This window comes from Echinops telfairi, unplaced genomic scaffold, assembly GCF_000313985.2.
Source record: "Echinops telfairi isolate 266 unplaced genomic scaffold, ASM31398v2 ScPeMD7_2291;HRSCAF=2852, whole genome shotgun sequence".
NCBI lineage: Eukaryota > Metazoa > Chordata > Mammalia > Afrosoricida > Tenrecidae > Echinops > Echinops telfairi.
Window position 1 is genome coordinate 30877271 of NW_022106189.1, and position 11354 is coordinate 30888624.

Here is an 11354-nt window from a genome sequence, read left to right on the forward strand (position 1 = left end):
ATTAAAAATTTTTCCCCACAAAACAACTTTACCACCTTCAAAGTACTCTCCATTACACTTAATACATTTGTCAAATCTGCGATTCCATTCTTGGAAACATTTTTCTTTCTTTTTTTTTTTGGAAACATTTTTCAAACTCATCTGTTTGGATGGTTGACAGTGCCTTCCTAGGTTTTTCTTCACCTCTTCTACATTGTCAAATCGCTGTCCTTTCATGTTCCTTTTCATTTGTGGAAACACAAAGAAGCCACATGGAGCGAGGTCAGGTGAAGAGAGGCATCCTATTTTATTTTATTTTTTGTCAAAAACTGGCACACTGAGATGACTGCAGGTGCATTGTCATGATGGCAAAACCAGTCCTGTCTGCCACAAATCAGGCCTTTTGTGTCCCACGCTGTTAGGCAATCTTTTCAGAACCTCTAAATCTGTGGATCTCAACCTTCCTAATGCTGTGACCCTTTAATACAGTTCCTCATGTGGTGACCACCCATATGTAGGCGTATCTGCATATGGGGACCACCCATATGTAGGCGTATCTGCATGTGGGTAGACCTGCCTGGAGACAGATAGAGGAGCCGTGTGTCAGTTCCTAAGATGAGTGGAAATAAGGTCTTAGGTAACCCATGTGAAAGCTGCTCTAAATAGAAAGCTTGATTAACAGTCTGACCTGGTGGAGTGAACTCCAAATGCACTATCCCCCTCACATAAAAAGAAACAAATGAGCATTGTCTTGATCTTTGATTTCACTTGATGAGCTTTTGGGGGCAAGGTGAGGATGGCATCTTCCAGTGGCTTGATTGATGTTTGCTTTCAGGGTTGTTGTAACAGCATGTCTCAGCACCAGTGATGACCTTGGGGGGAAAAAGTCTGGGTCACTCCCTCAACTGTTGTTTCAAAGCTCGGCATGTTTCCACTCAGTGATCTTTTTCTTGGTCAGTCAGAATTTGAGGCAAAAATTTCTCCATGACCCTTCTCATTCCAAAGTCTTCCTTTAAAATTCACTGAACCTAGCTCCAAGATAGTCCAATTAACTACCTCATCTCTTCAATTGTCCATGCACCAATTATGTCCACGTTTTCATCCATTTAGGACTTCCAGAGTGAGGTTTGTCATCAATTGATATTACACCTTTTTTTTAAACGAGAAAATCACTCATATACTTGAGTTTTTCCTATAGTGCTGTCCTTGTAAGCTATGTTCAAAAATCACTAACAGTTTCTGCAGCATTTTCCCCCAAGCAGGAAGCAAAATGTCATAGCTACAAGCTGTTCTCTTAAATCAGCCATCACAAAAAACAAGTTTCGAGTGATATTGCTTTTACAAAAAAATCCACTGTGACGGGAGAGAACCTTCCCAGGCAATGCCACTGGGTGCACTAACTCAGAGTGAATTCCTTGATGCTCATCTAGTGGGGAAAATGTGTTCTATGAGAGCTCTGTCCTGCGAAGCTTTTTTCTGGGTTTTTGTAGGGGTACTCCCTTGTACCCCCTATTCAGAAAATAAACAACCAGTTTTCTAACTAGAGATACTGTCATCTGGTAATACAGAGTGAGAAGGTATGGGAAGTGAGGAGAAGGGTGATGAATAGCTACTTGTGGTGGATTAGCTACTTGTTAAACTTCTTACTAATTTTGATTTCATTCTTGCCAAGTGTACCAGTCGTGTATTTTTCTGAGTATTTGGGGTTCTTTGTTACAAATTTGTTTTCTTTGTGGCTCTCCTTACTGCTTGCTGAAGTTTTAGCTTTTCAGGTACTAAGGCAACTTTACCTTGTGTCCTGCATTCCAGCTTCCAAAAATTTCATTGCTATGGTTTCATCTCCTGTTCTTTTTATTGTGAGTTTATACCCTAAAAAAGTCCCTTAATTATTTTGGTGCACAGGAAGGAATGGAGGTAATTGTGTCTATAATTCTCTGCCTTCAACAGGAAGTTCTAGAATTTGTTCTTGAGCCTCCAAGAATCAATTTTTTATTCTTTTTTTTCTTCTAAAATTAATTTTGTTGTTGAGAACATAATACAGCACCAATTTAACAGTTTTTGCACGTGTTATTTGCTGACATTGATTACATTCTTTGAGCTATATAACCACTTGAATTATATTTTTGAAAAGTGCTTAGCTTTTTTTACCTTTAATTATTTTGTTAAAGAAAAATTTGGCATTTTATTGAGGGATAATTTATACACAGATGAACTGTTTTTGCGTGTAACTCTGACAAGTATATATGGTATGGTAATCACCACTATAATGAAAATAAAAGAAGGCTTAGCGCCTCCCAAAATTTTCTGTCACCCCTTTGTTACTGTCCTCTACTTTTGTGCCCAGAAGCTGGTAACCGCTAATCTATTATTTGCTGTTATAGATGTTGCTTGATTTCTCTAGAAGGTTGTAAAATTGGAATTTTCTATCATGGAGTCCTTTGAATCTGACTTTTTCCCTTAACATTAATGCACCTGAGATTCATCTGTGCTGTATCAATAATTTATTCCTTTGTATTGTAAGTGGGATAATCTTCCATTTTATTGACAGACCATGGTGTAGTTCTCCATGTAGCTTGATCATTTCAGAATTTCTTTTATAAGTGATTTGTAGTAGTCAGCATAGGGATCCTGCATATATTTGGTGAAGTGTAAACCTGTTTTGGTGTTACTGTAAAAGGCACTGTTTTTCTGTTTCAATATTTGATTGTTCGTTGTTAAATATAAGAGATTTTTTTATTTATTATAGTAAATGTATAGATAAAACTTTTGCCATCATAACAACTTCTAGGTGATTTTTTTATATTGACCTTGTATCTTACAATCTTGCTAAATTAACTTTTAGTTTCTGCTGTTGTTGTTGTTGTTAGGTGCCATTGAGTTGGCTCCGACCCATAGCGACCCTGTGCACAACAGAACGAAACACTGGCCCTTTAACATTCTCACAGTTGTTCCTATACCTGAGCCCTCCTTTATTGCCCTTCCACTTGAATAAGCATGATGTCCTTCTCCAGGGACTGGTCTCTCCTGACAGTATGTCATGTCCACAGTGTGCAAAAAATAAAAAAGGTTGAGTGAGCACTAGAACGCAAGAACTCATTTTAAAGGCGATTTAATCCTGCGGGAAAATATTTTCTGAAATTGATTGTGGTAATGATTGTACAATTCTTCTTGATATGATTGAACTATTAATTGTGTGATAAGTGGATTAAATGCCAATAAATTGTTTTTTTAAAACTTCAAATAGTTTGCATCTTAAAAAATAATGAAATTAAAAAAATTAAAAGTGCTTGGAGGAAAAAAAGGTGGTGGTATAGTTTCTAGCACTTAAAAATTTTTTTTTAAGATTCCTTGATATTTTGTATGCAGTTTTCTGTTAAAAGATTAAACTACCATATGATATGTTTAGAACAGAACAAACCAGCTTACTGTCATCAAGTTGATGCTGACCCATAGTGACCCTGTAGGACAGGGTAGAACTGCCCCTGTGGGTTTCTGAAGCTGTACATCTTAACTAAATAGAAAGTCTCTTTCTCCCATGGAGTGACTGGTGGGCTTGAACCCTCAATCTTGTGGTTAGCAGCCAAACATGTAGCCTACTGTGTCAGGAGGGCTCAGAGGTCCTTTGTTTAGCACAGCATTTGGGAAACTTACTATAAGACCACAGTATATATTTTAGACTTTGAATCCTAATAAGCAAAATCAGTGGTATTATATAGCTATTTATATAACAGGTGTACATAAAGTTCCACAGCCTTTTAGTTGACAAAATTCAAAGTATAATGTATTATAATTTTTTTGTAATACTCTAATGGGAAGAGTCTAATTCTTTTATGGGAGGATTAAATTGTTTAATTGGCATTCAATACTAGTATTGCCTATCATATTGACTACATGAATGCATTCCCCTATGGGTTACAACAAATTTTAATATTATGGTGAATGGGAATTTCAGAGTACTTGATTCAGAAAAATCAAGTAACATACTGCATTTGGCAAATCTGCTTCAGAAGACTTCTTTAAAGCTTTAAAGTGCAAAAGTGTCACTTTGGGGGGAAAAAAAGTCACTTTGACAAGGCGCTGCTGACTCCAAATTGTTTTTTTGTTTTTCAATCTCATCAAATACATCAAAAAGTTGAGCAGTGAAAAAGAAGACAAAGGAATAATCGATACATTTGAATATCTTTGGGGAAGAGTGTGTGTGTGTGTGTGTGTGTGTGTGTGTGTGTGTGTACACACCCTATCCTATTGGGCTATGAGTTGGCATTGAATGTGTGTGTGAGTGTATATGCGTGCACACAATCATATTACAAACGTGTGTGTGTGTGTGTGTGTACACACCCTATCCTATTGGGCTATGAGTTGGCATTGAATGTGTGTATATATATATATACACACACGTGCGCACACAAATCATATTACAACCATACACACACATGCACACAAATCAAATTACAATCAGAGTGCTCCTTAGATGTGAGGATGGCAAGGCTTTGGATTGCTTACTTTGAACACATCAGGGATGACCAGTCCTTAGGATAGGACATTGTGCTTAATAGAGGACCAGTGAAAAATAGTGGAAACCCTGAATGAGCTGAATTGACACAATAATGGACTCAAACTTACTGGCCATCAAGAAGATGACACAGACAAGACAATGTTTCCTTCTCTTGCACATAAGGTTGCCACAAATTGAAGTTTCTTTGGAAATTCTTTTCACATATATAGATCCACTAGATATTGATATCAATCTGTGAACATGGGATTTTCACTGAGCATGTTCATGTGGAAGGCACTTAATGAATTGTTAGATTCTTCTCTTGATATTAGGAACTCTGGTGCTATAGGGGGAAAAGCCCTAGTGGTTATGAATTGGGCTGTTAACTGTAGGGCCAATAGTTTGAAACCACCAGCCATTCCTCGAGAGAAAGACAAGATTTTCTACTGCTATAATAATTAACAGCCATGGAAACCGATAGAGGCAGTTTTACCCTTTCCTTTTGTGTCGCTGTGAGTTGACATTGACTAGCTGCCAGTGAGTTTGGATTTTTTTTCCCCTCGATATTTGCCTTTTCGACTGTACCTTATTTGGAAGCACCTCAATTGTGCAGTGAAATGGATTTTAAAATATGGCACTTTTCGTTGCACTTGCAATGAGGACCAACCAGAGGACCAACCAGAAAATCTTGTTGGAACTTTAGTTAGTTTAGAAAAATTAACCATTGCAAATTAATGTGGGATTGTAGGTCTCACTTCCTGTTTTAACTTTTGACAGCATAGTGAGTGTAAAAGCACTTTGATATTACTTGTGATTTAAATATCATGAGTTGTCAAAGTCACTTTACAGCAGGGTTTAAGTGTCACAGTTATAGTGCTCCCTTGCCTGGTAATTTTCGGTTGAATTTGTTAAGAAAAATAATCAAGTCTCAGGCCTAAATCATTCATTGATAATAGTAAAGAGTAGTTCTTTTCAATCCTCAAGCTTTAAAAGTGTAATAAAATGCTATGACTGCTAAGCCCTCAAATTGCTGTGTGGTGGGACAAATCAGATTATTTAGTGTCTTTTTCTGACAAAAATGTCAAAGAACTAATAAGTCCATGAGAATGAATGACAGTCATTAACACTCCTGGCTCAATAACATGATAGAGAATAACTGTAGGCTTTAAACAGCTTACTTTTTCACAGGCGTAGTAAATATATCTAAGTAAGCTCTTTTCTTTTTCTCTTCCATACGTATTTTTAACCAACATCAGTTGTAACACATTTTAACACTTAGATTATACTGATAGTGGTTTCTCAACTTTTTGAAAGTATTCTCACCTGAAGTTGTTTCATGCAGACTATTTGTAGATGTGAAATTTTCAGTCATTTTAACTCTACATTGACTTCTTAATTAATAACTAATGATCAGTATTAGTAAATCTGTTGAATCATCAAAAACCAAGGAAACCAGTTGCCTTGCTTTTAATGCTCTGTTCACATTGCTGTCAATTTCCTCAGCTATTGACCACCTGTACTTGCCGAAAACTAATGGCCTTCAACAAGTTTATTTTCTCTGAACTCGTTCCTCTGACTACTGCAGTCAAGCACTTTAAAAAACTCACCACTGTAGGTTACTTTTCTTGCTTGACTAACTTATTGAGCCATTTCTAAAGCTTACGTTGGTTGCAGCAGCTTCATTGTTATTTTTTCTCTTTGTAAAGAAATTGCACTGTGATGAGACATTTCAGTTTAAAATTTTTTACACTTGCCCTATGAGTTGGGAATATTGTGATAAATGTTTTCTCTGGTAATGTGGATGCACAGTTAATGCCTTACTCTATTTTAGCAGAGCCATAATATCACTGCGTGATAAATACAATGTTTTGCCATCTAATTTGATAGCAAAAGAATCCATTCTCTTATGCCTTAAAAGCATAATTTTTTTTTCATTTTGAGAATGAAAAAAACATATATTTAACGTATATATTTTAAAACTTTGTTTTAAGCATAATATTCTAAGGCAGCAGTTCTCAACCTGTGGGTTGCAATCCCTTTGGGGGTCGAACAACCCTTTCACAGGGGTGGCCCAATTCATAACAGTAGTAAAATTACAGTTATGAAGTACAATGAAAATAATTTTATGGTTGGGGGGTCACCACAACATGAGGAACTGTATGAAAGGGTTCACGGCACTAGGAAGGTTGAGAAACACTGCTCTAAGGATATTGTTCTCTTTCTCTTTTAGCAAGTTAACTGTGCACTGGTAATAAAGTATATCTATATGCATTGCCCTTGAGATACTGTCAAGTTATGATAATGGCATCACTGCAACTTGTTAATGCGCCAAGCAGCAGTGCAAAGCACTGAGAGTACTATGTAGGGGCTATTACATGACTACCACTTAGTCAATTCTGACTTACAGCAACCCTAGGTAGTGTTTTGGTTTTTTTAAATCATTTTATTGGGGCTCATACAACTCTTATCACAATCCACACATACATCAATTGTGTAAAGCACACTTATACACTCGCTGCCCACATCATTCTCAAAACTCGCTTTCCGCTTGGCTTCCTGGAATCAATTCATTTCCTTTTCCCTTCCCCCTCCCTCCCCGCTCCTCCCTCTCTCATGAACCCATGATAATTTATAAACTATTATTATTTTCATATCTTACACTGACTGCTGTCTCCCTTCATCCACTTTGCTATTGTTCGTCCCCCAGGGAGGAGGTTATATGTAGATCCTTGTGATCGGTTTCCCCTTTCTACCCCCCTTCCCTCCCGGTATCGCCACTCTCACCGCTGTTCCTGGGGGGGGGTTTCTTGCTGTAACCCTTTATGGGAGCAGATAACCCCATGGAGAAAGGCTTCCACCAGCCTTGCATTTAGCAGCCCAGCACCGACCTAACAGCTCCACCAGTGCTCCTTCATTTGAAATCGCCATTAGCAATGCATAAATGATGTGTGCTGCCATGTTCTAATGAGACTTTATTCATGAGTACCAGAATTGAATTTCATGTTTCATGACACAAAACAGTATTTTTCCTTTGATGTCCCCCCACCCTCAGCCATCGAAAAACATGGAAACATAAAAACCATTTGCTATAGGCTGTACAAAACAGGTGGTAGTTTGGCCCATGGCTCATATTTTGTCAGTCCCCACTTTAACTGTAGTAATAGATGTTCAAAGTAGAAAATGTCCATAGGCAACCTGTATTGCCTTGATTACTTCATGTTTACCTGTGGCCCTCTGGTGGCTGATGGAACATAGAACAAATAAGTCTTGAAATAGAATTCCTGAATTTTGAGTATTGTAGAATTGGATATTTGGATATAGGACCATTTATCATAGTAACATTGTAGTAGCTCTTCATATCATTTCCAGAGGCAGCACTCTAAATTTTGTATTTAGATTTCTGTAATACTTTAAGACATTCTGTTTCATAATCTATTTGTTTCCTCTAAATACTATCAACCTCCACGTATCTGTCAGTTGGTCATACTGTGGTGACTTGTATGTTGCTGTGATGGTGCTGGAAACTATGTCACTGCTATTACAAATAGTAGCAGGGTCACCCAAAATGAACAGGTTTCCGCAGAGCTTCTGAACCAAGAACAGACTGAAGAATTGTGCTCTTGCCGAACTTTTACATGGACCAAGAGGGAGTTGTGTGAACAGAACAAGGGAATATTTCATGGTTTAAAATCCGGAACGGTGTTTATCAAGGTTGTATCCTCTCACCGTACTTACTCAATGTCTATGCTGAGCAAATAAAGAATCTGGATTAGATGAAAATGAATGTAGCAACCTTCAATTTGCAGATGACAACCTTGCTGGCTGAGAGTGAGGAGGATTTGACACTTACTGATGAAGATCAAGGATTGCAGCTTTCAGTATAGACTACAATTCAGTCTAAAAGCAAACCCGGAAAGATTGGAGTCAAGGATTTTGTCTTGTTTGGATCCCCAGTCAGTGCTCATGGAAGCTGCAATCAGGAGATCAAGCAACACATGGCATTGAGTGAATCTGCTGCACAAGACTTCCTTCAAGTGTTGAAAAGCAAGGAGGCTACTTTGAGGACTAAGGTGCGCCTCACCCAAGCCATTGTATCTTTAGTCACCTCATAAGCAGGTGCACATTGAATAAGAGAGACTGAAGAATAATTGATGCATTTGAATTATGTTGCTGGCGAATATTGGAAGTACCACAGACTGCCAAAAGAACAAATAAATCCGTCTTGGAAGATGTACAGCCAGAATGAGTCTGAGAGACAATTATGGCAAAACTTCATCTCACGTACTGTGGACGTGTTGTCAGTAGAGACCAACCCTTGGAAAAGGACATCATGTTGGTAAAGTAGAGGGGCAGTACAAAAGAGGAAGATCTTCTACAAGATTGATTGACACAGTGGCTACAACAGTGGACTCAAACATAAGACCAATTTTGAGGATGGTGCAGGACCAGACCGAATTTCTTTTGTAGACAGGGTCACTATGAGTTGGAACCAACTAGATAGCACCTAACAACCATACCAAAACCATCAGTTTATTTGAGTGTAGTGTGAATTTCATTGTCAGCCACAGGAATTACATTGTCAGTTGCCATAGAGTTGACTCTGACTCACTTGTCCCCATCATGAGTCTTGCATTTTTGACCTGATGTGTGAAGAGTAGAACTACAAACAGTAAGTTTTCAAGGCCCGTCTTCCCAGACACCTCTGGGTGGTTCAGACTGTTAGCGTTTTGGTTTGTGTCAAGCACCCAATGGTTTGTGCCACCCTGAACTATTTAAAATGGCATTAGTAATTAGTAATTGATTTGGATTAGACTAGGAAGCTTTCCGTGGATGTCTGAAATCTCTTTTTTTAATACTCTTTGTGACTGGGATCTGAAGAATTAAATTCACAGCTCTGATGGTTCCTAGATTTATTATTAATAAAATAATGAAATGGACAAAATTAACCATTTATAAAGATTTAGGAGAAAAATACAATTAAACAGTTCTTACAGAACAAATTGCTCTGGATGGTTCTAAGGTGCTAGAATTTTTGGTCTGTTTGTAACTAGTAGAAGCTAGTAATTGTGACTGATTGTTTTTATAGATCGCTTCATTACTGACTAATGAGATATTAGGCAAAATCTACTGAGAACGTTTGAGAAAGATTTCATTCCCTTTATCTAAAAGACAACAGGAACATTATTTCTCTTCCTTTATCTGGAGCTAGTGTCTCGTGGTTTGTCCCAGACGACCATAAGCTGTTTTTGTTTTTAACCAGCCCCGAGGATGAAGATATCAGAGAATACTTTTGGTTTACGGTTTAAAGATTCTTGAAAGAGTGCAGATATAGGACTCTCACAAAAAAAAGAAGTGAGGCTGAAGACTACCTTAAGCTTTAAACATAATTTTAAATTTACAATAGTTTCAGATTTTTGAAGACAGTCAAGGGAATTCAGTATCCACCGCATCCACTTTCCCCTGTTGTTAACATCCGTACTATAGTGTGGTACACTGGTAACAAATAATACCCCAGTATCTGTATATTGTCAACTAAAGGAGACCTCATGGCACAGTGGTTAAGTGCTTGGCTGCTAACATCTAAAGGCTAGCAGTTCAAACGTGTACCAGCCGTTTCACAGGAGAAAGATGTGACAGTCTGCTTTTGTAAAGATTACCACTTTGGAAACCCTAGGGTTCTACTCTCCCATGTGACTTGGTGACTATGGATTACTGTCAGCTTTAATTCTTACCTAGTGTTCCTACTTTGTTTCAGGATTCCATGCAGGAAAACACATTTTGTTCAGTCATCATGTCTTCTTGAGGTTTCTCTTGGCTGGGACCGTTTCTCAGCCTTTCCTTGTTTTTGATGACCTTGGCAGCTTTGAGAAATACTGGTCAAATATTTTTGAGAATGGAGTTTTTAAATGTTTCCCTCTTCAAATTAGACGGGGTTATGAGTTCGGGGGAGGACACCTACAGGAAGTGCTATTTTCATCACATAGCGAGGATGCACACTATCAGCATGGCTTATACCACTGTTGATATTAACCTTAGTCATCTGGTTGAGGGAGTGTTGGTCAGGTTTCTCCTCGGAAAGTTAGTCTGTTTTTCCATTTTTGTACCTTACTCCGGAAGGAAATCACTATGTGCAGCCCACACTTAAGGGTGTGGAGAGTTGTGCTTTGCCTCCTAAGCAGAGAGTGGCCATGTAAGTTATTTGGAATCCTACTGCATGGGAGGTTTGTCCCGTGTATGTATTTATTCAGTAATTATGTCAGCAGGGGCTCCTGACTTTTACTTTGGGCTGTAACCAGTCCCACTTGGTTGCTCGCATTGCTCCTGCACTGCCAGTGCAGGTCTTTTTTCAGTTCACTCGTGTGTCTTTTAGAGACGTGTGTTTTTAACACCGTCATTTTCAGTCTGATGCACGTAAAGGAGCTATGAGTCAGGACTGACTTGATGGACCTAACATATCAGCGACACTTTCTGGACTTCAAGATGCTCCCAGTTCATCGTGTATATTTCCAGCTTTACTTTTTACATTGATGTTGTTAATGTCATGAAATTCACCATTTTAATGTTTACAGTTCTGTGGTTTTAGTCTAGGTTAATAAAGTTCAATATGTAGTTACAGGGCATTTTCCTCACCCCCAAAGAAGCCCCTACTCATTAGCAGTCACTCCCACCTTTCCTCCCCTTAGTTCTGGACAAACACTAGTCTGCTTTTTTCCTGTATCAGTTGACTGATTCTGGGCATTTCCTATGCACTCTGGGGTCTTTCATGTCTCATTTCTTTTTTTTTGCTTTTCTTTTTTTTTTTTTTTAACATTTTATTAGGGGCTCATACAACTGTTATCCCAATCCATACACACATCAATTGTGTAAAGCGCATTTGTAC

The 11354-nt window shown here is 38.2% G+C and overlaps 1 protein-coding gene across 1 annotated transcript in view; it reads left to right on the forward strand.

Annotated features, from left to right (window-relative positions):
• The first annotated feature begins 251 nt into the window (after nt 1-251).
• The window catches only part of NFATC3 (nuclear factor of activated T cells 3), a 78699-nt gene continuing 67596 nt past the window's right edge, over nt 252-11354 (forward strand). The window contains exon 1 of the mRNA XM_004704824.2: nt 252-261. Coding sequence (XP_004704881.2) covers nt 252-261 — 10 coding nt within the window. The remainder of the gene's footprint in view (nt 262-11354) is intronic.